The sequence below is a fragment of the Geotrypetes seraphini genome, chromosome 6 (genome assembly GCF_902459505.1).
Source record: "Geotrypetes seraphini chromosome 6, aGeoSer1.1, whole genome shotgun sequence".
Lineage (NCBI taxonomy): Eukaryota > Metazoa > Chordata > Amphibia > Gymnophiona > Dermophiidae > Geotrypetes > Geotrypetes seraphini.
The window spans coordinates 134440988-134468703 of NC_047089.1; the positions used below are offsets into that span (position 1 = coordinate 134440988).

Sequence of the window (27716 nt, forward strand, 5' to 3'; positions counted from 1 at the left end):
CACGTATAACGCGCGCGTTATATCCGCGAAAATACGGTAGTTCAGAATTTAGAATGTATATTTTAATATTGCATGAAAAATATAATCTGAGTGGCATTGGGGTTTTTTTAAACATATGGTCAAGCCTTGGGTGACTCTTCATAAAGGTGGTTAGTAAATCCAAATAAATAAATCAACTATGATAGAGATTTTTTTTTTGCCACCATAAATCTTATTATAACCTGGTAGTTCAAAACTGTGTTGTTGCTGTGCCTGTAGTTTAACTACTTCATTCAATCACAATTTAACTTGATTTTAATAGATGGGAACAACTTTTTATAAGAAGACTGGCCTTGGTCCTTTACCTCAAGCACTGTTCAATGGTGTGCCCTTTAGCAGTGAAGAGATGGATCCTGAAGAGCTAGAGACAAATATTCTGCAGAAGATTATGGATGCCACAAGCGTTTTACAGAGGGCTGTTTTTATGGTATGCCTAGAACTCTGAAAGGATGTATGATTCACACAAAGCGGGTTGTACTTTGCTTACATGCATTTTAATTTTGTTTCTCTAAATAGGTAGATATGTGAACTATATGTATAACTGTATTTCTAAAAAAGTTAAAATAAGAACATATGTTTGTATTTTACATAGACAGGCCTGATTACTAAACTACAGTTAACCATTTGTAGCATCCTCAACAGTTTTCCATTCAATTAACACAGAAATTTATATATATATATATTGCATATCAAATTATATATATTGCATATCAAATAACACAATGCAGTTATGTTACAGCATGCATCTTTCCTCTTCTACCTTCAATATCTCTCATTACCTCTTGAATTTGTCTGCTGACCAAGATCCACATTCAGTCATGTGCTATTCCTGTCTTTTTCTGCCTCTTCCCTCTTTATAGGAGTTGGGAGGATGATCAGACCCTGACAAGAGAAGGGGATGCTTATCTTGTCAGGAGAAAATGAAGAACAGTGGCTAGAGGTAGATCAGGTCATGGTAGCTATTGATGGTAGCTGTAGCTGTTACAATACACTTTTTTTTGCTATAAAAATGATTAATTCTTTTGAGTTTATGTTAAATATAAAATATTCATTCATTCATTCTTTCATTTTATAACACTTCCAAGTGAAAAGGCTCCCCACAGGGACAAATTCTTCAGGCTGTGGGGAGCCACAAGTACAAGGGGGCACTCGGAGAAATTGAAAAAGGACAGGTTTAGAACAAATGCTAGGAAGTTCTTTTTCACTCAGAGGGTGGTGGACACATGGAACACGCTCCTGGAGGCTGTGATAGGCCAGAGCACGCTACAGGGGGTTCAAGGAGGGTCTAGATAGGTTCCTGAAAGAAAAGGGGATTGAGAGGTACAGATAGAAGTGGAGGTAGGTTACAGGAATAGTCAGAAACTACTTCACAGGTCGTGGACCTGATGGGCCGCCGCGGGAGCGGACCGCTGGGCACGATGGACCTCTGGTCTGCCCCAGTGGAGGCAACTTCTTATGTTCTTAAGATATAACTAAAATGTTAAATTATACCAATCCCTTAGCCCTTTTATTGACAATTTTCTTAGTGGCAACAGAAAAATGCCCAGTGTGTGTGTATATGTGTGTATGTATGTATGTATGTGTGTAGATATAGATAGATATTTACACTAGTGTTTAAGCCCGTAACATTAACGGGTGCTAGAAAGCAGCCCCCTTTCCCTCTCTCCCTCCAGTTCCTCCATGACTGTCTCTCTGTGGCCCCCCTTCTGTCTTCTCTCCCAAGCAAAGCTGTCTGCCACCCAGCACACCCCTCCCCCAAAGCAGCTCCCTTTCCCTCTCCCCCTCCTTTGATAATTTTTACCTGCATGGGACACCTGCAGCACCAGCACGATACCCTCCAGCCGTTCCTCTGAGTGAAACTGCCACCACCGCTCAAACTCCAGCGAAACTGCTACGACCTTCATGTGCCGCCCGCCTAAACGCTGTTGAAGCTGCCGTGCGCCGTCCCCTTGGTCTGGCCAGCTCCCTTAGTCCCTTGCTGACGCCCCCTTCCCTTCCCGCGGTCCCGCCAAACCTCCTGACCCCAGCAGCAGCCGCAGCACTCTAAACACACTGCTTCGCGGCCTTCTACTGCCCTGATTTGCTCTGCCGTGTCCCTAATGACATCATCAGAGACAAGTAGAGCAAATCAGGGCCATAGAAGACCGCGAAGCAGCATGTTTAGAGTGCTGCGGCTACTGCTGGAGTCGGGAGGTTTGTCGGGACCGCGGGAAGGGAAGAGGGGCAGCGGCAAGGAACTAAGGGAGCCGGCCAGACCGCGGGAAAGGAGGGTCAGATGGGAGGCTGAACGGGGGTTCGGGTGTGCCGGGGGGGTGGGGGTGAAGACGCCGCTGCCGAAGACGAACTGTCTTACAGGAATAAAAGAACCCTAAGCGCGCATACGCACTCCTGCGGCCACAGACCTACAGATCAGGGATACATACTTACACCCAAGGGCTGTTCAAAAAGTTCCAGGACCATGCACCGCCAACGGGAAGTTCTTTTGAGACATTCTAGGTGGCGTTGAGTAACTTGAAACCTCATGAGCAATCTCATTTTTACTGTTTGTTAATCTGTTTTCGTCTCCAAGCTACAGAAGTTTTTGTGAAAGTATGTGTTCGTGATCGACTATTTTTTATCATGTTAATGAAGTTCTGTTTTAAATTGGGTAAGACCTCTACAGAAAGTTATGAAATGTTGAAAGTGGCTTATGGGGAACATGTCATGAGTTGTGTAAGGTGTTTTGAATTTTGCACAAAAACATGATGACAGTTCTTCCCCAGCCACCTTACTCTCCTAATTTGGCCCCTGCTGACTTCTTGTTTCCTAAACTTAAATCCACGCTAAAAGGAAAGCAATTCGACACAAAACAAAATTCAACTGAATTTGAAACACAACTGGCAACAATGCAGTTGTTGAAGATATCTTGATGTTCCAGTTAACAGTTTGGCCATGGCACTCTGGACCACCTGCAATGCCCTACACTTAGCCTTAATTATTCCCAGGTACAGGACATTGCAGTAGTCTAGCTGTGACAAGACCATTGCCTGCAGATGATGACAGCATGGGTTTCACACGGTACAATAGATGTATCTGAGCAAAACATATTTGCACTGTTTTTGTAACTTGACAGTTCATAGTAAGCCCTGGATCCATTAATTTGTAATGAGAAGTGACACCAATGTAATTCCATGATTATTGGACAAAGTTTTATGATCTTAATTATTTTATGTTTTGTCTGACTTTTGTACTGTTTGTTTTACTTGCATGCTTACTGCTGTTTGTTCTGCTTGATAAGCACTGTAGCATAGCAAATTAGTACATACTGAAAAGGCCTTATTGGTGTGAAAAGTTTGGTATATAAAATGAAAGCTGAAGAAAAAAAGACATGAAGTTCCTTAAAAAGCCATTCTTTTGTATGTGTAGCAACAAATGTATGCATATGAATGTTGCATTTTATATAAGTTGTGAGAGTTTTATGCTGCTATTTCATGACTTGAGTCCTTTATTTTTTTTATTACTTTAGGGTCTTTTAAATGATCATATGGATGTGACAGATTTCCTAATGGAACAGCCAAATGTAGTTTCTCGTATAAGTCCCACGATACTTGGGACTGAAAGAAAACATCTTAATTTTGCATCCAAAGGAGGTAAAGAAAATCTTTTGACAATGAGATTTTATTGAATAAAACATAATTTAATGTAACATACTTGTAATCTTTTTAATTTTACAGCTTCAGTTAATGTGAATGATTTTTCCACTTTTTCTTACCTGGATTCACAAGACAAGACTGCTGTGATTGTGGACAACATGAACTACTTGAGAAGAAAGGGTATGTTAATTTTCTTTAAGTGCTTGCTTTTCTATTCATTTTTTTCTTCTCTGATCACAAAGCATTAATGTTGGTCTCCATTTTGAGCACCTTCCTGCCAGCAATCGTGGGTTCTGTGGGCAGGAGGGGTTGGGCACTCTCCTGCCGCGGGTGGGGTGGGGATCTACCGGCAGGAAAGGTTAAGCACCATCCTGCTGGCGATCATGGGTTTTGTGGGCAGGAGGGGTTGGCCACCCTTCTGTGATCATCGGGGGGGGGGGGGGGTGAGGGGAGACTGGCGGCCGTAGCCGCGGCTGCTATACTAATTGCGGCAGGGAGATCCCTTGCTGTGATTAAGTATAGCAGCGGTGTCTACTTACCATGTAGTTCATAAAAATAGGGAGATATCAAAATTAAACTCTGTGATGAATATATCAGAAATACTTCCAATCAATCACAGCTCTTATTGTAGTTAATTGCTTTACTTAAATAATCCTAAAACTTTTTGTAAAGTGCTCAGACCATATAATCTTTAATTTGGTGATAACGCCAAACTGTGGTTATAATAGGGATCATCATTGCCTTTACTGTCCCTAACTCAACCATAGATAACTGGAAGATGATAAAACCACTTGTCTGAAATCTCTGAAGAATTGGGAGTTCAATAACCACAGCTGCAAAACGTGCCGGTGCTCAAATGTGCTCAACAGTGCTATTGTTTAAACTTAAATCCCCATATTGAAATCCATGGCCCCCTGACTCGAGTTTCGGCTCTTCATCAGGAGGTGTCACTGTTAGAGTAAATCAGACATTTAAAATATTAAAACCTGTCATAACATCTCCTGTCCTAACTTTATTTTCGTTATCACTCTTATATTATTTACCTCTATTCTAGATCTTTAATGACTCATTCATAACTACTAGAAGAACATAATCTCATACCTTATATCGGCAAAAAATACCCGGAAGGCAGCATTGAAAGAGGGGCACCTTACTAAACAAGATCTCAAGCTGTGCTCTATATAAAGCTGTTCACTGCTGACTGGAAGTGACGTTTCCCTAGCATAGATCTAATTTATAAATTAGACCACTCTATGTCCATGTCTATGTCTTGTTTAGTAAGGTGCTCCTCTTTCAATGTTGCCTTCCAGGTTTTTTTGCCTCTAGTCTGACCCAGCAGCGACAATTCTTATGTTCTTATGAAACTTCTCCAGCGTAGAATATACTTGAAGTTTTGAGATACTCCACTGCACATACATATTGCTCCCCACCTACTGCTGTTGCATGGGACCAAATAGTTTTTGTCTTTCTGCAGAGCCGGTCATTGGCATGTTACTAGAGCTTACCTCAAGGTAACATTTTTCCCATATGCAAATGGTGATTTTTCTGAGTTTTTTCATGTCCTGTCACTGTCATGCAGTAATATATTTTTTCAATAGTGTCTTAATTAGGTTTTCTGGCCATTTTAATTTTTTGTTTATTTTTCTTATTGCCCCTGTGTAGGCTTCAGTGAGGACTTCAGACTCCAAGTTGGGATACTTATTTTCGCAATTGAGTTGTTTACTTTCATAGCTGCTATTTTTCTGGACTACTTGTACCACAAAAAAAAGCCACTGGCAGCTTTAAAAAGTGAACATGATGCAACAGAACCATATCCATTATAGAAACTCATAACTGGTACCTGCAATGCCTGGGACCTGATCATATTCCTTCTTGTTACAAATTATGTTGATGTCCAAGAGAGACTATTGTGATCAAGAGAAGTAGCACAAATATATTTATCCCAGGACAAGCAGGCAGCATATTCTCTACATGTGGGGTGACATCACCGACTGAGCCCTCTAGCAGACGTTTTCGCAAGCAGATTTGCTTGAAGACCTTCAAGCTTGCGATTGGCCTGCGCATGCCCCTTCCGCCCAGTCTAGAGCGTGCATCTCCTCAGCGTGGCCTCAGTTCAGTGTTTTCCGCTGAGCCAGAAGCACTGCTCCCTTGCTATGTGCGATCTTCTCCCTTTTGCACCACGGCTTTCTTTTTTATTTTCGTTTAAGTCGCTGTGCTCGCATCTTTATTATTTCCTTTCGTGTATTTTTGACCGGGCCTCCAGTCTTAACTCTGGCCCTCGTGGGGCCGCGGCCATCTTTTTGCTTATGTCCCGGCCTCGCTCCGGGTTCAAAAACTGTACTAAGTGCAACCGGGTTATCTCAAATCACCGATCCCCATCGTTGGTGTGTAGAGTGCCTGGGTGCGGAGCACTGCGCTGAGTCGTGTTCGCGTTGTGCGACTTTGCAACCGTGGGCTCTTAGTCGAAGAGTGGCCAAGATTCTTCAACTATTTGGCCCTATGGATCTGGTGGGACAGGCCTCGAGCCTGGCCTCGGCCCCGGCATCGGAGCCCTCGGCCTCAAAGTCCCCCTTGACCTCGAAGACCCCGGTCTCGGCTCCTCCTAATACCCCGGCCCTGGGTAAATCTCCTCTTGCCTCCTCAGGTGTGCCAGCAAAGAAGCCTGCCTCGGAGTCTCATGCGAGTGCTGCTTCGTCGGCCTCTTCGAGACATCATTTTAAGCGTGCCTCACGTAGGGAATACTCTTCCTCGAGGTCGCCCCCGAAGGAGCGCACTGCTGCACCCCAGACCCAACCTCCCTTGATCTTGGTGCCGATGTTCAAGGACATGTTTAAGGCTATCCTTACCTCGCAGCTTTCCTTGGTGGTGAGACAACTGGGCCCGACCTCGACGCCTCTGACCTCGGTCTCGACCCAGCCCCCTTCTGACCAGCCTGAGCGTACTTCGCTTGTGCCTCGGGGTCGCACACGTAAGACTCGCAGGATTCCCTCGAGCGATTCTTCGTCCCCAGATTCGGGGCCTGTGATTTGCCGGGGTAACGTGACAGGGACCTGTTTTTCACTGGCTACTTTATCTAGGTTTGCTCCTCCTAAGAGGTTGCGGTCCTCCCCGCCTCTTCGAGGCAGGTCTCTGACCACGAAACCCTCCAAGCACACTCTTATCTTCTAACTCATTGGTTCTTAACCTGGGTTCGACTGAACCCCAGGGGTTCGGTGAGTCAGTCTCGCGGGTTCGGCGGAGGTCAAAACACACCTCCGACTCATATAGCGCTTCAGTCACGTTCAATCATCTATCAGTTATTCAGTGATTTTGATCAAGACTGATCGTGTACTCGGTTTCTTGATCTATCAATCTGTAACTAACGCCTTATATACATCAATCAATTCCTGATCAAAATTTGTGATTGAACGTGACCAAAGCGGTTATGATTCGTGATGATACGCCCCGCTTGTCCATAATTGGCTGCAGGTGATCACGCCACATCGCTTGGCCTATCTGTGCTGCAGGGGATTTGATGCGCACAGTAGTCGAATTGTAACTGTTGTGATGGTATGTCGTGTGATACCTATCTTAATATTTTAATCCCTTACTAACTATGTCGAGCAAAATACGAAAGTGGTCGGACGAATATGTACAATATGGATTCACATGTATAATGGAACGTGATGGGAATCAGTGTCCTAATTGCATGATTTGCAATGCCAAGTTGAGTAATTCTAGTCTAGCTCCGGCAAAACTAAGGGAACACTTCCTTAAGCTGCATGGAGATGGAAAATACAAGAACACAACGTTCGCTGAATTCAAGGTGAAGAGAGCAAGATTCGTTGAAAAGGCTACTCTGCCTGTTCTCGGCTCTGTACCCATCAACAAACCGATCCTCACAGCATCGTACGAAGTTGCTTACCTGATCGCAAAGCAGGGCAAACCACACACCATTGGTGAAACACTCATAAAACCAGCTGTGTTGAAGATGGCGAATATCATGCTGGGAAAAGCGGCTGAAGTTCAGTTATCTGAAATTCCTCTTTCAAATGACATCATCAGCAACAGAATAGAGGACATGAACAAAGACATCTTGGCTCAAGTAGTTGCAGATCTGATTTCAAGCCCGGCAAAATTCAGCCTTCAACTCGACGAGACCACAGACGTTTCCAATCTAAGCCAGCTTGCAGTATTCGTGCGCTATGTGAAAGACGACGTGATAAAGGAAGATTTTTTATTTTGTAAGCCTCTTACAACAACAACTAAGGCAACTGATGTGAAGAAACTTGTGGATGACTTCTTCAAAGACAACAATCTTTCGTGGGATTTGGTTTCTGCAGTTTGTTCGGATGGAGCTCCAGCCATGCTCGGAAGAAAGTCCAGTTTTGGTGCGCTAGTGAATGCCGATGCACCACACATCATTGTTATGCATTGCATTCTGCACAGGCATGCGTTGGCAACAAAAACCTTGCCTCCAAAACTGGCAGAAGTTTTAAAAATTGTTGTGGAATGCGTGAACTATGTGCAAAATAATGCTCTGAAGCACCGCATCTTCAAGGAGCTGTGTAAAGAAATGGGATCTGAATTTGAGGTACTTCTGTACCATTCTAACGTTCGGTGGTTATCCCGGGGACAGGTGCTGAATCGTGTTTTTGCCATGCGTGTGGAATTAGCTCTGTTTTTGCAAGAGCAGCAACATTGTCATGCAGATTGCTTCAAAAATTCTGAGTTCATTCTCATTTTAGCGTACATGGTTGATATCTTTGCAGCTCTCAATCATCTCAATAAGCAGATGCAGAGTGGTTGAGTTAACATCATCGAAGCGGAAGAAAACCTGAAAGCTTTTCAAAAAAAGCTACTATTATGGAAACGACGAACAGAAAACGATAACTTCGCAAACTTTCCCCTGCTAGACAACTGTGTAAGTAAGATCGAAGATGTATCTGGAATCGGAGACATTTCTGTACCCGCGGAACTGAAGCAAACTATTGCCACGCACTTAGAAGAGCTTGCAAAGTCTCTTGACGGATACTTCCCTACAAGAGAGTCATATCCAGCATGGGTGAGACAGCCGTTCACGTTTAGTGTTGAGACAACAGATGTCAATGATGAATACCTCGATGAAATGATTGAAATTCAGCAGAGCCAGGTTCAACAACAACTCTTCAGAACAACAACGCTCTCAACGTTTTGGTGTCAACAATTGGTAACGTATCCTGTTATTGCTAAGAAAGCTCTGGAAATTTTCATACTGTTTGTTACAACATATCTTTGCGAGCAATCCTTTTCAAGGATGCTGGACATAAAAACGAAGAAAAGGAACAGACTGTTGCGAAAATGACATGAGAGTGGCACTTGCCAAGGTAAAGCCGCGCATTTCTGAACTGGTCTCTGAGAGGCAACAGCAGAAGTCACACTGATTTGCAGTAAATTTCATTATTATGTTATTATTATTCGAAATATAGGAGAACTTTTTTGTTTTCAAAATTGATATTATTTTTTCCCTCACTGTATACCTATGTTTTGAATTTGTAAAAATCATATTTTATTTTTCCAATAAAGAAGGGTTCGGTGAACACACATATGAAACTGGTGGGGTTCAGTACCTCCAACAAGGTTAAGAACCACTGCTCTAACTGGACTCTACTGTGCATTCTCCCTCGGGGCACCGGTCTGCCTCCCGAGGATCTTCTTCTTAGCCGGCGGAAGAATTTTCCTTTGCCCTGTCTTCTCTGGGGCTCCGCATGAGGGTCCCTCGGACTCCGGGGTCCTCTCCGACCCATCTTGTGAGGGGTCATTCCTCGACGCCTCCGAGGCGCTTTAGCCGAGCCTCCTCGATTTCCCATTCCCGGGACTCTGAGGCTCCGGCGTGCTACTCGAGGGAGATTTCTCCCTCTTTCTCCGCTGCCCCGAAATCTCTGAAGATGAGTCTTCTTCTCAAAACTCTTCCTTCACTCGTTTCATTGCTGACATGGGCAAGGCTTTGAACCTTGACCTCCAGTCGCAGTCCCGTTATACCCAGGAATTCCTGGCGGAGATGGGGTTTCTCATTCCCCCCCCCTGTAAAGCGCTCCGCCTACCTTTACACCAGGTTCTCCGACAAACTTTCCTGCGGAACCTGGGACCCCTTATGCGGTCTCGGCTATTCCCTCCAAGTTGGAGTCCTGCTACCGGGAGAACACTGATTTCTACACTTGGTGGGAAAGCCTCACATCCGACAGTTGGGTGCTTTCCATCATCCAAGAGGGGTACTCCCTTCACTTCAGTCACGTACCCCCAGACCTTCCTCCAAGAGAGTTTCTTTTGGCCAGTCTCAACTGCCCCTCCTGTTGCAAGAAGCTCGAGCCCTTCTTCGCCTCCGAGCGGTCGAAGAGGTTCCTCTGAACCAGTGAAATACGGGATTCTACTCCCGGTATTTTCTGGTGCCCAAGAAGACGGGGTATCTGCATCCGATCCTGGACCTCCATGCCCTGAACAAGTTTCTAGTCAAGGAACGGTTCAGAATGCTCACCCTTCCGATGTTGTACCCCCTCTTGGACGAAGGGGATTGGCTATGCTCACTGGACCTCAAGGAGGCGTACACGCACATTCCTATACACCCAGCCTCATGCCGATTTCTGAGATTCCGGGTGGGGGATCTCCATCTCCAGTATCGTGTTCTTCCCTTCGGCCTGGCGGCCTCTCCAAGGGTTTTCACGTTGTGGTTGTGGTAGCTGTGGCCCTGCGTCTCTGGCCTGCAGGTGTTTCCCTACCTCGACGACTGGCTGATCAAAGCATCCTCTTGCCAGGAGGTTCTGCGAGCGATGAATCAAACCATCTTGCTCCTTCAGAGTCTTGGCTTCGAGGTGAACTTCCCCAAATCACACATCTGTTCATCCTAGTCTCTGGAGTTCATCGGAGCGGTCCTGGACACAGTTCGTCTGCGCTCCTTCTTGCCTCTGCCTCGGCAGGAGACCCTTGTTTGGTTATGCCAGAAGGTGGCCCATCTGTCTTCGGCCCCGGCTCGTCTCCTGATGGTCCTCCTCGGTCACATGGCCTCTACGGTACACATGACTCCTTTTGCAAAACTTCATCTCTGTATTCCTCAGTGGACTCTTGCATCCCAATGGAATCAGAATCGAAACTCTCGACACGTTGTTGTGACTCCTTTGTTGAAGAAGTCTCTCCATTGGTGGATGCTCTCTTCCAATCTTTCCAGAGGTTTTCTGTTTCATGCTCCTCCTCCGCAAAAGGTCCTCATGACGGACTCGTCAACCTATGCTTGGGGGGCTCATCTGGACCGTCTTCGCACTCAGGGTCTTTGGTCCAGTGCTGACCGCCTTTGTCACATCAATCTATTGGAGCTCTGAGCGATTTTCTTCGCTTTGAAAGCTTTTTGCCACCTACTTCGTGACCAAGTGGTGCTGATCCGCACGGACAACCAGATCACCATGTATTATATCAACAAACAAGAGGACACAGGGTCCCTGTCCCTGTGCCAAGAGGCGATGCTGCTCTTGGATTGAGCCATCCGCCGCAACATGCTCCTTCGAGCGGTCTACATTCAGGACCAGCAAAATTGTCTGGCGGATCGATTGGGTCATCTTCTGCAGCCTCACAAGTGGTCCATCCATTCCTTGACTCTGCGACAGGTGTTTGCTTGTTGGGGGACTCTGGATGTCTATCTGTTCACATTCCCCCTCAATCACAAGTTACCCCGCTTCTGCTCCAGGGTTTACACTCCTCTAAGGCTGGAAGCGGATGCTTTTTTGCTGGATTGAACGAACCTTTTTCTGTATACGTTCCCTCCATTCCCTCTGATTCAGAAGACTCTCGTCAAGTTCAAGTCCTTGCGGGCCACCATGATTCTGATAGCTCCTCGGTGGCCCCGGCAGCCGTGGTTCTTCCTTCTGTTACAACTCAGTTCCAGGGAGCCTCTTCTTCTGCCTGTTTTTCCTTCTTTGCTTACGCAGATTCGGTGTTCACTGCTTCATCCCAACCTGCAGTCTCTGCACTTGACAGCTTGGTTCCTCGAGACTTAATGCCATCGTTCCAGTAACTGTGCTTTTTTGCACCAGTCCATCAACTTAGTATCGGAACCATAGGTATCCATGGGCCTTGAAGCTGCTTCAGATGCTGGGAATCCATTGGCCTTGAGAGAGTACTCTGTTCACCATCAGCATCAAAGCCATTGGGACCGATCAGCATCTGAATCTTGCCTGGAAAGAAGGAAAGAAGGAAAGATTTGTTTTCATTAATGCTGAGGGCTGAATACCAGGTAGAGGCATGGATACATAGGTATCACACCACCTTAGAGTGTAATTTCAAGACATCGAGGTCCCTGGTGTATTCAAAGCAATTGTGTTTTACATTTTTTCCCTTTTCCCCCATGTTCTTGTAAATGGCTTAGATCAGGGGTGTCCAATGTCTGTCCTCGAGGGCCGCAATCCAATCGGGTTTTCAGGATTTCCCCAATGAATATGCATTGAAAGCAGTGCATGCAAATAGATCTCATGCATATTCATTGGGGAAATCCTGAAAACCCGACTGGATTGCGGCCCTCGAGGACCGACATTGGACACCCCTGGCTTAGATGAATACTTGTTTAGTGGTATATCAAACTGAAACTTGAAACATCCCCAACATCAGGACTGCTTATTCTTCTTTGTATCAAAGGGAATGCATCAGCCTCCAAGGGCTCAAGGCAAAGCTTTTGATTCTCCCTAGGTCACTCTGTGCTTTAATTTAATTTTAATTTAATTTAATTTAATTCTTATATACCGCTAATAACTGTGAGGTTTCTAAGCGGTTTACAAAAATGATGCATTAAAGATACAATAAATAAAAACTAAATAAATAAGATAGGTACTTGGAAATTAGGGGAAGAAAAGTCACCAAGACACTTGAGATCCTCAAGGTCTGGACAGTTGTGCCCAATTTTGTTACACTCCTGGGATTCTGATTATAAGCCAGATGATTTCTCTGAAGGTTCAACTGGTTTACTATTGGATACCATCATCCCCAATGAGAGACATCACCACCAAAGGCGCTCTCCTCTGCTCGCAACCTTGGAGTTGTCTTCAATTCTGAAATCTCATTTTCTATGCATATTCAATAAACTGCTAAGACCTGTGAAAGAGACATACCAATCTGTATGGCAATTTCAGATGTTATGGCCAATCCTATTAGAACAGCAAGCAGGTTCCTGGAGTAGCCTATTGGTCGTTACAGTGGACTATAGAGATGAAGATCAAGGCCCATATTCTAGTCTATCTAGTACACCGAATCTTGCCGGTCTGTGAAGGATTCAGGACCCCGCCGCAGCAAAAGATGCCGGCGTCAGCTGACGTGCAACTTGCTGTTGCCGTCGCTATGCCAGCACTCCTGCCTGCCACCACCGACTCTTGCCGCGTATGTCTCCGCACCCCCAGAAAAGCAGTGGCAGGTCTGTGTGCTTTTAACTTCGGCACACAGCTGCCCCTAGGCAGTATTTTAGCGCGGTTTCATGAGGCAGCCTCGGGGCCTTTGGTAGGCCGGCCCACATCACATCAAAGCGGGCCGGCCTATCAAAGGCCCCGAGGCTGCCTCATGAAACCGCGCTAAAATACTGCTTAAGGGCAGCTGTGTGCCGAAGTTAAAAGCACACAGAGCTGCCGCTAGCCTACATAGAGGAAACATTTGCTGGAGAGGGAAGGAGGGAAGGGAGAAGGGGTACTCCTGGACAAGGGAGGGGAAGGGGCTACTGCTGGCAGGAGAGAAGGGAAAGGGAAGGGATGAGAATTACTGTTGGATAAGGGGAGGAGGAAAGGGAGAAGGGGTACTCCTAGACAAGGGAGGGGAAGGGGCTACTGCTGACAGGGGAAAGGGAAGGGATGAGAATTACTGTTGGATAAGGGGAGGAGGAAAGGGAGAAGGGGTACTCCTGGACAAGGGAGGGGAAGGGGCTACTGCTGGCAGGGGAGAAGGGAAAGGGAAGGGATGAGAATTACTGTTGGATAAGGGGAGGAGGAAAGGGAGAAGGGGTACTCCTAGACAAGGGAGGGGAAGGGGCTACTGCTGACAGGGGAAAGGGAAGGGATGAGAATTACTGTTGGATAAGGGGAGGAGGAAAGGGAGAAGGGGTACTCCTGGACAAGGGAGGGGAAGGGGCTACTGCTGACGGGGGAGAAGGGGAAAGGAAGAGAGTTACTGTTGGATAAGGGGAGGAAGAAAGGGAGAAGGTACTGCTGGACAGGGGAGGAGGAACTTTGGAAGGAAACAGCTGGCAGGGAGATTAGAGGAGGGGAAGGAGTCAGGATGGAATGGAGAGATCAGATGAGGGAAAGGGGAGAGACGGAGGAATGACAAGGTAGAGAGAGATTGATGCTGGGAAGGGGGGTCAGCTGGCTTAGGGCTCTCTCTGACCAGGAGGCAGTTGCCTTAGTTGCACTCCCCCTAACACCATTCCTGCCAAGTGTGACTGAAGTATTCTGTTAGCATGATATTTGTGTAGCATTCTGTAATAATTTGGCTTATTCAGTTTTCTTGATAGTAGAGGGGATATATGTGAAGGGGAGGGAAGACGGGGGTTTTGTTGATCCTTGCCATGTATTATTTATATTTATAAAATAAATTGTACAGAATATTGTTTCTTTTTATACTTTAATAAAATATGTTCAATATAAAATCATAACTATTTGAGGCTTGTGCGGATGGGATCAGATGCTTAATGGGACCGAGCTTGCGGGGACAGAGCGGCAATGGGGTTTTTAAAAATTTCAGTCTTATTAGTTTGCCGGTCCACGAAATAATTATTTTATTTCCGCCGGTCCATAGGTGTAAAGAGGTTGAAGAACACTGATCTAGTACACATGTGGTAAAACATGTGAGCCCTCCAAAACCTAGTTTACCTACATAAAGATGACACCTGTGGGCATATGGGCTATTGTTGTGGTGTACAGGTGAATACAGTAAGATTTGGGCAGGTTTTGGAGGGCCTACCATACAACATAAGAGGGTTATGGTGAGATGTGCACCTGGGACCTTTTATATGAAGTTCACTGCAGCGCCTCATAGGGTGCCCCACTGCTCTGATGGCATGTCTGCATGGCCAGTCTGCTAAGAATGCTAGTCCCTTCTACATCCCAATGGCTTGTTTGTATGTGCTTTTCTTTTGGACGGTGTTTTTTTCAAAAATGGTCCTAAAAGGTAGATGCACTAAGTTCAAAAACATATAGCAAAGTAATTTTCAAAAAAAAAAAGAAATTTTCTGGTTTGAAAAGGCCATTTTTTCTGCTTGATTTTTGGACATTTTTCCCCAAAACATCCAAAATTGGATTTATATTTATATTGAAAATGCCCCTCTTTGTTATGTAGTAGTATTGGCTTAACTAGCCTATTGTCCTACCAACATTTTTCACTGGCCTGATGCCAGCAAAGTTTGAAGTGCACTACACTCATTGGAATACAAGAGACACCATAGACAAAACCCTTAAAAAGCTGGGTGGACTTTTTCTTTTGACACAGATAAGGTTAAGGGCTTTACTAACAAACACATGTAGTTTGCTAGCCAGCGAGACTGTATTTTCTTCACTTATGCCTAACTAGTATTGACTTTGGTTATATACTAGTTCCATTGAAAGAAAATCTATTTCATCTATTTATATTTTGGATATCTTGGAATCAGTTTGAATTGAGAACTGCTGAAATAACTTCTCAGACAAGAGAATTATAATACACTAGTCTTTAAGCCCGTTACATTAACGGGTGCTAGAATAGATGTCTGTCTGTCTCTTTCTTTGTCTCTCTCTCATTGACCGCTGTCTTTCTTTCTGTCTCTCTCTCTTTGGCCGCTGTCTGTCTGTCTTTCTTTCTGTGTCTCTCCTTGACCACTGTCTGTGTGTGTGTCTCTCTCCTTGGCCGCTGTCTGCCTGTCTCTCCCTCTCTCCTTGGCCGCTGTCTTTCTGTGCGTCTCCCTCTGTCGCTCTCTGTGTGTCTGTCTTTCTGTCTCTTTCTGTCTCTCCTTGGCTTCTGTCTGCCTGTCTTTCTGTCTCTCCCTCTCTCCTTGGCCGCTGTCTTCTTTCTATGTGTCTTTCTGTCTCTCTCTCTCTCTCTCCTTGGTTGCTGTCTGTCTGTCTCTCTCCTTGGCCGCTGTCTTTGTGTCTGTCTGTCTTTCTGTCTCTTTCTCTCTTTCTCGTTGGCAGCTATGTGTCTGTCTGTCTGTCTTTCTGTCTCTTTCTCGTTGGCCGCTGTCTGTGTGTCTGTCTGTCTTTCTGTCTCTTTCTCTCTTTCTCATTGGCAGTCTTTCTGTCTCTTTCTCTCTCTCTCTCCTTGGCTGCTGTCTGTGTATGTTTCTGCCTCTTTCTCGCTCTTTCTCCTTGGCCACTGTTTATGTGCCTTTCTGTCTCTTTCTCTCTCATTGGCCACTGTCTGTCTCTCTATCTCCTTGGCCATTGTCTGTGTGTCTGTCTGTCTTTCTATCTCTTTTTCTCCTTGGCTGCTGTCTGTGTATGTTTCTGTCTTTCTCTCTCTCTTTCCTTGGCCGCTGTTTATGTGCCTTTCTGTCTCTTTCTCTCTCTCTCTCTTTCCTTGGCCGCTGCCTGTGTGTCTTTCTGTCTCTCTCTCTCTCTCTCTCTTTGGCCGCTGTCTGTCTTTCTATCTCTTTCTCTCTCTCTTTCCTTGGCCGCTGCCTGTGTGTCTTTCTGTCTCTCTCTCTCTCTCTCTTTGGCCGCTGTCTGTCTTTCTATCTCTTTCTCTCTCTCTTTCCTTGGCCGCTGTCTTGTCTGTCTCTTTCCTTCCCTCTCTCCCGTTCCCTACCTGCGCCCCGCTCCCTTTCCTTTGACCGTCCCCCTCAGCCCATCCCACCCCCTCTGCGGCAGCGCCACCAGCCTCTAACAAATCCTTATCCTCGACCCGGAAATTCACCCAGAGGGGAGAGTGGAGGCAGAGGAGAAGGCTGTGCGACCACGGAGCGGCAGTAGTTGTGGCCTTCCCTCCCCTAGCTCCGCCGCCTCCTTCTCTCCCCGATGTCGGCTCCCAATGTGCGCACGCGACGCACACGCACCACACTCGGCAACATTTCTCTGCTGACCACAGAGCGATGGACGCACGGAGCCACAAAAATTGAAGTGCACATGTGCGCTAAGGGTATTATTATCTTAGATGCTGTTTGATATGTTACAGGTGATTGCTTTTATTGGACACCTTGTAATTTGGTCATTACTTTTGAATAGATGAATTTTTACAGCTGTCTTTGTGTTCTCCAATTATCTGAAAAGCAAAACAGAGATTCTGCTGTTTTATTGCTATGGAGTTTAGAGCTCTTTTGACTGGATTAACTTCTCCTTTCAGATGAGGATGTAATTTATGCAGTCACCATATGGATTATTGCTGATTTTGACAAAGCAGCTGGGAGACAACTGCTTTCTAATGCTATGAAACACATGGTAAGTTTTGGGTGGTTTCTCTTACAAAATAAAAAGTATTACCATTAAAGTTTGTAGAGCATGGGTGCCCACACTTTTTTGGCTTGCGAGCTACTTTTAAATTGACCAAGAAAAAAGAACTACCAACAATAAAAATACTAAACATATACTCCCTCCTTTACTACGGTGAGCTAGCTGATTTAGCAAGTACTAATGCGCCCATTATATTCTATAGACGTACAGTGGTACCTTGGTTTACAAGCATAATCCGTTCCAGGAGCATGCTCGTAATCCAAAACGCTCGTTTATCAAAGCAAAGTTCCCCATAGAAAATAGTGGCAATGCTGACGATTCGTTCCAGAACCTGGGGTCTGTACCTGTCAGGTGCCAGGTGCTGCAGTGCCGCTTCCTCCGTCCGTCATCCGAAAAAGAACCCCACAGTGCCACTTCAGGGGGGATGCATCTAATGTCCGCCAGCCGCCGGAGAACCCCGCAGTGCCGCTTCAGAGGGATGCCTCCTCCATCCACTGGACAGCCCTCCACGTCGGATGCCCCCCGCACACTGGAGATCCCCCACCTGAGCCCACGCAGCCAAGCGCCACCCAACCCGCACACCGCACACGACATGCACAATGCCGATGATTGACGCTGTGTGCGTCACACGCAACGGGCAGGCGGGGCGGCACCCAGCCGCGCAGGCCCAGACAGAGGCCCTCCAATCTGCAGAAGGCACCCGACATGGAAGGCTGGCCGGAAGACGGAAAAGGAATCCCCCGAAGCGGTGCTTCCTGGGCTGTAAGTGCTCGTTTATCATGGCAGTGCTCGATTTGCAAGTCAAAAGTTTGCTGAGTGTTTTGCTCGTCTTGCAAAACACTCGCAAACCGTGTTACTCGCAAACCGAGGTTCCACTGTATTAGCATTTAGCGTGCGCTAAATCAGCTAGCGCACCTAAGACCCCCATATATATATATATATATATATATATATATATATATATATATATATATATATATATATATATATATATACACACACACCGAGTGCACCTCTTCTGTCCTCCAGACCTCGTTCCATTCCCCAACCAATATCTCTCTTTGTCCCTCCAAGAATCCAACTTTTCTTCCTTTCTCCTCCACCCCTGAAAACCCGACTGGATTGCGGGTCTCGAGGAGGGACTTTGACACCCCTACCGTACATGAAGAAGGAAACGGTACTACTCAAGAGGGTCCAGAGAAGAGCGACTAAAATGGTTATGAGACTGGAGGAATTGCCATACAGTGAGAGATTAGAGAAACTGTGCTCTTCTCCCTTGAAAAGAGGAGACTGAGAAGGGACATGATCGAAACATTTATGTTTCAAATTTATTAGGTATTTATATACCGCCTATCAAAGGTTTATCTAAGCAGTTTTAAAATCAGGTACTCAAGTATTTTCCCTGTCTGTCCCGGTGGGCTCAATCTATTTAGTGTGCATTCAAGATAATGAAGGGAATAGACTTAGTAGATAAAGACAGGCTGTTCACCCTCTCCAAGGCATAAAGAACCAGAGGGAACTCTCTAAAGTTAAAAGGGGATAGATTCTGTACAAACGTAAGGAAGTTCTTCTTTACCCAGAGAGTGTTAGAAAACTGGAATGCTCTTCCGGAGGCTGTTATAGGGGAAAACACCCTCCAGGAATTCAAGACAAAGTTAGACAAGTTCCTGCTGAACCAGAACGTATGCAGGTAAGGCTAGGCTCAGGGTATTGGTCTTTGACCTAAGGGCTGCCGCGTGAGTGGACTGCTAGGCACGATGGACCACTGGTCTGACCCAGCAGCAGCAATTCTTATGTTCTTATTCTTATGTCTCCCTCTCTCTCCCTCCTCTGTTATGATCTTGCATCTCTCTGTTCTTCCTCAGGGTCTCTCCCCCTCTGTCTCTTCTGTATGCACCTTCCGTAGTTCAACATCTGCCCCCTTCTCTTCTGCCACCCCTTAGTTTCAGGTTTCTCCCTCTCTCTATCTTCCTTCTGCTAACATTTTGTGTCCTCCCACCTTTGGTCCAGGTCTTTGTCTCTCTCACTCTCTTTGTCTTCCCCCTCCCCAGGGCCTGGCATCTCTTTCTCCTCGGTGCAGGGAGTTTCCCCTTTCTTATGCCTCTAGTAGTCCAGGATCTGCCCTGGTTCAAGGCTGCTTTCCTGCCCCTTCTCAACGTCCTTTTGTCTCCCCCTCCCAGATCCAGCATCTCTAAGGCAACCCTTGCCCCGCTGGAGCCCTTGTGACAGGCACAGTCTTACTCCGATGTGCGGGGCCTTACCTCTGCTGCTTCCCACACACAGTGACTGTCAGGATCTCAGACTGGATCATCGAGCATGATTGCAACTGTCGGTTCTCTCCTCTGTTCTTCCCTCTGGGCCTAACTACCACAGTTTAAAGTAATTACGGCAGCCTGTAGAGCGAACATAGCAGGCTGCTGTCGACCTCTGTAGCACGTGGCCTCTGTAGCACGTTCCCTCTGCCACGGTCCCGTACCTCCTCTGACGTCAGCCCATGGCAGAGGGAACGTTCTACAGAGGCTGATGGCAGCTTGCTACATTCGCTCTGCAGGTTGCCGTAATTACTTAAAGGTGAGACAGTGACCATGGGGGAATAGTAAAGACGCTGGGGAGAAAACACTAGTGAGAACACTGGCTCTGCGATCTACCAGTGTTGCCTTTGCGATAGACCGGTAGATCGCAATCGACGTTTTGGACACCGCTGATGTAGAGTATATAATAGTTTGATTTAGTATTTTATTTTTAAGATTGGGATATGCATAATGAATTACATAGAAACATGACGGCAGATAAAGGCTAAATTTCCCATCTAGTCTGCCCATCCACAGTAACTATTATCTCTTTTTCTCTCTCTGAGAGATCCCACATGCCTATCCCAGGCCCTCTTGAATTCAGACACAGTCTCTGTTTCTACCACCTTTTCCGGGAGGCTTCCATGCATCTATCACCCTTTCCGTAAAAAAATATTTCCTCAGGAGCCTATCACCTCTTAACTTCATCCTATGCCCTCTCATTGCAGAGTTTTCTTTCAAATAAAAGAGACTTGACTCATGCACATTTATATTACATAGGTATTTAAATGTCTCTCTCATATTTCCCCTCTCCCACCTTTCCTCTGAGTATACAGATTGAGATCTTTAAGTCTGTCCCCATACGCCTTATCACAAAGACCACACACCATTTTAGTAGCCTTTCTCTGGACCGACTCCATCCTTTTTATATCTTTTTGAAGGTGCAGCCTCCAGAATTGTACATAATATTCTAAATGAGGTCTCACCAGAGTCTTATACAGAGGCATCAATACCTCCTTTTTCCTACTGGTCATACCTCTCCCTATGCAACCTAGCATCCTTCTAGCTTTTGCTGTCACCTTTTCAACCTGTTTGGCCATCTTAAGATCATCACATACAATCACACCCAAGTCCCGCTCTTCCGTCAAGCACATAAGTTATTCACCCCCTAAACTATCGTTCTCTCTGGTTTTTGCAGCCCAAATGCATGACCTTGCATTTCTTAGTATAAATTTTAGCTGCTAAATTTCAGACCATTCTTCAATCTTTGCCAGGTCTTTCTTCATGTTATTCACACCAACTGGCATGTCTACTCTATTGCAGATTTTGTTATCATCCACAAAGAGGCAAATCTTACCCGACAACCCTTCAGCAATATCATTTATAAAAATGTTAATAAGAACAGGCCCAAGAACAGAGCCTTGAGGCACATCACTTGTAACATGCCATTGGTTAGCTGCAAACATTTTGGGTTATGTCATGTTACAATGACATAGTTGTATATTGAAAATAATTACATTAAGGGCCTCTTCTATTAAACTGTGCTGAATGGCCCGCGCTGCTCCCAATGCTCATAGAGCGGGCCATTCAGCACGACTCTCTGCACTAAAAATTGCTAGTGCAGTTTAATAGAAGAGGGGGGTAAGGGAATTATTTTACAAGTATCTTCATGGATAAACAGTAGCATGTACACATGTAGATTGGCTATACACTTCTCCCTCCAAATCCGCGGTTTCAGTATCCACGCATTCGTTTATTCGTGATTTATTTTATTTTATTTTTTTTTGGGGGGGAGAAAGAAAAGAAACACTGCATCCTGGACCTCCCCGGACTTTACCTGGTGGTCTAGCAGGCTTTCGGAGCAGGAACAATCTTCCTACACTCTTGCTCTCGAGACTACAACGGGAACTCCCCGCAGCCATTTTGTATGAGTGATCTGCACGGGGCAGGAGTGTAGGAAGATCACTCCTGCCCTGAAAGGCCACTGGACCACCAGGTAAAGTCTGGGAAGGTGGGGGGTGGGTCAGAGCCGGCCCAAATGTTATTTGCGAATTTTCAATATTTGCGGGCCGGCTCTGCCCCTAACCTCCTAACAGAGTATTCCTTTTTGGGTTTTATTATCTGTACTCTGGAGCCATCTACTTGGCTTCATTCATACACCCCTGAGGAAGACTTTTATAGCCGAAACACGGACCATATTGGGGTCCAGCACAAAAGAGATTGAAAGACTTTGTTAGGCCTGCATAATTTTATATATATGTTGTATATGTACTAGTTATTTTTATACATATTTTCAATAAATTGATTGTTCCTGAAGTTTGTTGACCGTATCCCTTCCCCATTCCTTTTTTCTAGTTTACATTTTCACACGTGGGTTTGTGTGTTTCCTCGTTTTGTGGGGTATATAGGTTAAAGGAATTCACACATCCAAAGTTCAATGGCGATTACAGACTCTAACCATCTGATGCAGCTTGAATCCCTGAGTCACAATTTTATATAAGACAAGCAAAACATTTGCAAAATCGGCACCTCGGAAACCGAGCGTGGCTTGATTTACGAGCGCCCCCTCCCGTGATCCGGCACCCTCCCCCCCACAATCCGGCGCCCCCCCCCCCCCCGCCGTGATTGGGCACCCCCCCCTCTCGCCGCTTCTTACCATCATCTGGGCACCGGCATGTTCTGTGCTTGGTGCCGGTGCCCGAAGATCGGCCTCCTCTTCTGCTGGACCTTGAGCATCTGCGCATGCTCAAGGCTTGCGAGTTCACTTTCAGAACATGAATTCGCAGGCCTTGAGCATGCGCAGATGCTCAAGGCCCAGCAGAAGAGGAGGCCGATCTTTGGGCACCAAGCACTGGACATACCGGTGCCGGTGCCCAGATGACGGTAAGAAGCGGCGGGGGGGGGGTGCCGGATCACAGGGGGGCCTTCGGGGGGAGCAATGCCAGTTCTCGTGGTGGGGGGAACCTATCAAAGCGAGTTTCCATTATTTCCTATGGGGAAACTCGCTTTGATAAACGAGCATTTTGGATTACGAGCATGCTCCTGGAACGGATTATGCTCGTAATCCAAGGTACCACTGTAGTTTATTTATAAATTGCAGTGCTACAGCTTAATATCCCATATCATTCTCATTCAGTCATACAGTAAGTAGAAACAAAATTTAAAAAATTTCAGGCAACTAACTCACTCATACACACATTCATTCACAGAACAAGTCCTCTCTCATCAGATTCCCTCTCTATCTTACAAACCATATTTACTATTCAGCAGAATTACCACACATATATTATGCAAATCTTTACCATTTATTCTCTCTGTATTATTGCATCTCAGCCTATACCCACATTGCTTTAACACTCCATGTCTACCATGTAGAAAATGGACTGTCACTCAATGGTCTCTTATAAAAGATTATATACGCAATGGAAAAAGAAAGGACAGAAAGGGAAAAAGTTCAGTCAACAAGTCTTTTCTCAGAGAAAGGGAAGATTCATTGCCTGTAAAATTTCTCCCTGCACTTCCTTTCAAGTCCTGATCAACCTCTGTGGTTAATGAAAAATTAGCTCAAACTCACTAATCTAAATTGTAAGTTCAGAAGCTTTAGCCGAATTCACTGCTTCAAACCATCTCACTTGGTTCTTTTTCAATAACTCGCAATTTAACTGGATGCAACAAAGCAAATTTTACTTTTCTCTGGAGCAACTGCATGCAGATCTCCGTGGCGAGAGAGGAAAGGGTGGGGTTCCTAGTTGCAGGCAGCCACACAGGAGGAACCCAGCAGGGGGAGAGAAGGGAACCAGATTTTCTCTAACGGGATACAGAAGTGCACCAGAGCCTTATACCCCAGAAGGGCAGGTTAGCATGACAGATGACAGCAGCCTTAATCAGTCCTTAAAAAAAGCATAACTATCAACACCATGAACCTGAGGCTTCAAACTGATTGTCTCCAAAGCCTTCTGTGATCACTTGAGACATGGAAGTACATAGAATGCAAGATTAATACTGTCCCCTAAAGAAGGCGACGTTGCCAAAACTGGTCCTGGTTGGGACTTCATTTTAAACATTAAATCACTCCAATAAGCCCACACATAGAGTCCAGTTATTCACATATCCTGTCAAATCGTGTCATTTGAAAAGATTTCTCGAGAGAACTCTCTTTCCAGGCAGCCAAAATGAACGCCTGGTTTGGCAAAATCATGCCAGAAGTCTCATCCTATTATTTTATTAGAAGACTATTAAAGATACAACTATTTGACAAATTTGTAACCCAAGCTTCCCAATGCTTTTTAAATATAACATGTATTGTGTACATTCTAGAAATTGATGTATCTTTTTAACTGTATGTTCGCTGGATGTTCAGCCTTATCTGCTGTGAATCGCCTAGAACCATTTGTGGTCTGGCGATATATAAGAATAAATTATTATTATTATGTAGAAGCAGGGTTTGAAAATTACTTTAGTGAGGTTAATCATATGCATGATGTTTTATAGATGATAGGTCAAGGGATAGAAAGTGTGTACAGATTTCATTTTGAAATCCCCATGTATATTTTTATGGTTATTCTTTGCTGATACACAACTGCCAGCCTATACTTTCACAAGAAAATAAACTTCCAAGCACCATAAGTAGTCTGAAAATTGCTTCTCCATTGACCATATTTTTTGCTTTTAACATTGTTCAATAATTTATTGAGGAAAACCAGAACTGAAATGACATGTTTAAATAATTTTATCTTGCAGAAAACAAGCAGCAGTGCACGCTTAGGAGTTATACACAATCCCACAGCAGTAGTAACAGAAGATAATACTGTCATTTCAAGAGCTATTTTAGCAGCATTTCTTACACAATCAAATACCCATTTAAGAAGTTTTTTAAATAAATTGATTAAGGAAGATACAACTGAAGCACTTTTTTCAGGAGTTAAAATTAAGGAATTCTTTGTTTCGGTGAGTACCTGTGTTCTACAGTATAAGTGTTAGATGCCTGTTAACAATAAAATGTATTAACCATTATCCTAGAACAAGCAGGCAGCCTATTCTCACATGTGGGTGACGTCATCCACGGAGCCCGGATGTGGACAGCCTCACAAGCAGACTTGCTTGAAGAAACTCAGAAGTTTCAAGTCTGCCGTGCGAGTGCCTTCCCACCCAGCACAGGGTGCGTCTCCTCAGTGCTCAGTTTTCCACGGAGCTGAGAAGTCCGTCTTTGACGCTCTGCGCTGAACTTAGTTCACTTTGTACCTTCTCTCACCACAAGCTCGTGTTTCATTTTCTTATTACCGTGTCACTGTGCTTTTCTTTCAGTCATTGTTAAAAAAAATCCTTGAATTTTTTCGTTGACTGACTGGCGGGGCCTGTCGCACACCCTCAGCCTGCGAGCTTTGACTTTACGGCGGCTATCTTTCCTTCTATGTCCTGGCCGGTCACGGGCTTCAAGAAGTGTAGCTAGTGCTAGCATGCGATCTCCCTCACTGACCCGTACCACTGGAACCTTCAGTGTCTGGGGCCTGACCATTGCCCGGAGTCATGCGTTCGCTGTGCTACTCTTCAACCTCGAGTCCTCAAACATCATCGAGTTCAAGTGGAGAAGATTTTTGGTATGGAAACCCTTGCTACACCCTCAACCTCCAATTCGGTCAGGTCTGCTATAGGGTGTCCTCATGCTTCCACGACTTTGACCTCAACTCTCATCAGACCTTCCTTGTTTTGAACGTCCTTGACCTCAAGTAAATCTGCCCTCAGATCAGATACCTCAGCAGACAGTTCCAGTAGTGGTCCTCAATCATTCCTCCAAGTCGAAGCATTCTTCCTCTTCGTCCTCGGAGCCTTTAGCCTCAGCAAGTGGTCCAGTTTCAGACTCAGATCCACAATTGCAGGCTACCATCCAGACCATTTTAGAGCGGGAATTTGTTCAGTTACTGACCAAATATAGTCCTGGCTCTACTCTGCTTCCTGCAGTCCAGCCTGGGAACTCAGCAGTCTCACAAGAGGTCGAGTCCTTGCCTGTGCCTCGAGCTGAATCTCCACACTATGCAAGGAGCCGAGTCTTTGCAAGTGCCTGGTCTGGAATCTTCACATTCTATGCAAGAAGCCAAGTCTTTGCGAGTGCCTGGTCTGGAATCTTTACACTCTATGCAAGGAGCTGAGTCTTTGCGAGTGCTTCGAGATACCTCGATCCAGACCACAGAGTCAATGGGACTTTGATCTACAGCTTCCAGCCCTATATCCTCACATAAGGCATTGCCCGTTTTGAGGCATAGGGCGAAGTCTTCTCGACCTCGCACGAGACCTGCTTCCAGGCAACACTCTCATCGCGGGTTGAGGCCCTCATCGAGGTGCAGGTCCTCCTCCAGAGAGAAGCCTTCCTCGTCCAGGCCTTCTAGCTCTTCGAGGCCTCCAACTCCTCGATCAAGGACACCAGTAGCAGAACCTGAGGGCTCCGCTTCTCCCAGTGCCTCGTCCCAGTCTGCTTATTTGCTGGGATATCAATACTCCAGAGAGGCCTCTCCTTTGTTTTCCACTCAAGGCGCCTCGAGGTCATCGAGTCCCTCTCAAGGCCATCCTCTTGCAGATCATTTGTCCTTTTCCTCCTTCCTCTGTCAAATGGCTGAGGACTTGGATCTTAAATTGGACTCTGGTTCTAAGTACTCTAAGGAGTATTTAGAGGAAATGAGTTTACCTCGTCCTCCTGTGGAGTCTCTCAAACTTCCTCTTAACAGGCTTCTTTCTCAAACTTTCAAACGAAACCAGGAGACTCCTTATGCCATCCCTGCTGTTCCAAGCAAGTTGGAATCGAGGTATAGAACTGTACATTGCAAGGGCTTTGAGAACTCAACTATCTCATCAGTCCCTTCTTATGGAATATTCCTTAAAGAGGAGTCATCCTTCCAGGGTCTATGCTACCGTACCTCCTGGAAGAAAGGGCAGGACCATGGACAAGTTTGGCCATTGTCTTTATCAAAATTTGATGATGGCCACCAGGGTTTTAAATTATAATTTTATCTTTACTACTTATTTCAAGTATTTTATTGATATACTCCCTGGTTTTAGAGTTCCAGAAAGTCATTGCTACTTTAGCACAACTTGGGTTACACCTTCTTCAGTCATCTTATGATGCCTTTGAGCTTTCTTCGAGGGTCACTGCTTTCTCAGTAGCGATGCTCCGCCTTGCCTGGCTTTGCACCATTGATATGGATCCCAACATTCAGGATCGTCTGGCCAATATTCCTTGTGAAGGCAATGACCTCTTTGATGAATCGATAGAGGCCGTCACCAAGAAGTTGTCTCAGCATGAGAAATCTTTTGCTTCCATCATCAGACCAAAGTCTAAGCCAGCTCCTTCCAAGCGTTCTCGACCTCTTCCATCCTATCAGAGGCGTTATCCTCCGAGGGCAGCTCCTTAAACTTGAGCACCTCCCAAGAAACTCCAACAACAGCAGAAGCAACAGAAACCTCAGTCTTCTGCTGCACCAAAGGCTTCGCAGCCTTTTTGATTGTCTCAAACAGAGCATAATCTCCATCGTTCTACCTCTGTCCTCTCCTTTTCCCATCGGAGGTCGTCTCCATCATTTTTACCATCGATGGGAGATCATTGCATCCGACCTCTGGGTGCTGTCAATAATCAGGGAAGGATACTCTGCATTTCACTCAGATTCCACCAGAGCTTCCTCCAAGAGAGTATCCTTCCAATCCATCCCAGACCACCCTTCTTCAGGAAGCTCAAGCTCTGCTTCGTCTCCGTGCCATCGAGGAAGTTCCCTTGGAACAGCAGAGCAGGGGGGTTTTACTCCTGTTACTTACTAGTTCCGAGGAAGACGGGCGATCTGCGGCCCATACTGTATCTCAGGGCTCTCAACAAATTTTTGGTCAAAGAAGAATTTTGCATGCTGTTCCTGGCTTCCCTTTAATCCCTTCTAGATCAGAACGATTAGTTATGTTCTCTAGATCTCAAGGAGGCTTACACTAACATCCCCATTTATCCTGCCTCCCCTCAGTACCTCAGATTTCGGGTGGGGAATCTGCATTTTCAGTATAGAGTGCTACCCTTCGGCCTGGCATCATCTCCAAGAATGTTCACCAAGTGCCTAGTGGTGGTGGTAGCAGCTCTGTGGAACCATGGTCTTCAGGTGTTCCCCTACCTGGACAACTGGCTCATCAAAGATTAAACATCTCAGGGGAATATTGTAGCGACCCAAAGGACTATGTGGTTCCTACAAAGCTTGGGATTCGAAATCCACTTTCCCAAATTCCACCTTCAGAACCTCCAGTTCATCGGAGCTGTTGTGGACACTGTCCAACTCAGAGCATTCCTTCCTCAACAGAGTCTGGATGATCTTCTTCAGCTTTGCCGCAAAATG

General features: G+C 45.6%; 1 protein-coding gene across 2 annotated transcripts in view; it reads left to right on the forward strand.

The window, feature by feature from the left end:
- Positions 1-27716, forward strand: part of UGGT2 (UDP-glucose glycoprotein glucosyltransferase 2) — a 448230-nt gene that overhangs the window by 229789 nt on the left and 190725 nt on the right. The window contains exons 17-21 of one of the 2 annotated variants that reach the window (XM_033949012.1): positions 302-466; positions 3545-3668; positions 3753-3851; positions 16962-17056; positions 24100-24306. In XM_033949012.1, the coding sequence (XP_033804903.1) occupies positions 302-466; positions 3545-3668; positions 3753-3851; positions 16962-17056; positions 24100-24306 (690 nt within the window). The remainder of the gene's footprint in view (positions 1-301; positions 467-3544; positions 3669-3752; positions 3852-16961; positions 17057-24099; positions 24307-27716) is intronic. The other variant, XM_033949013.1, reaches the window with a different exon arrangement.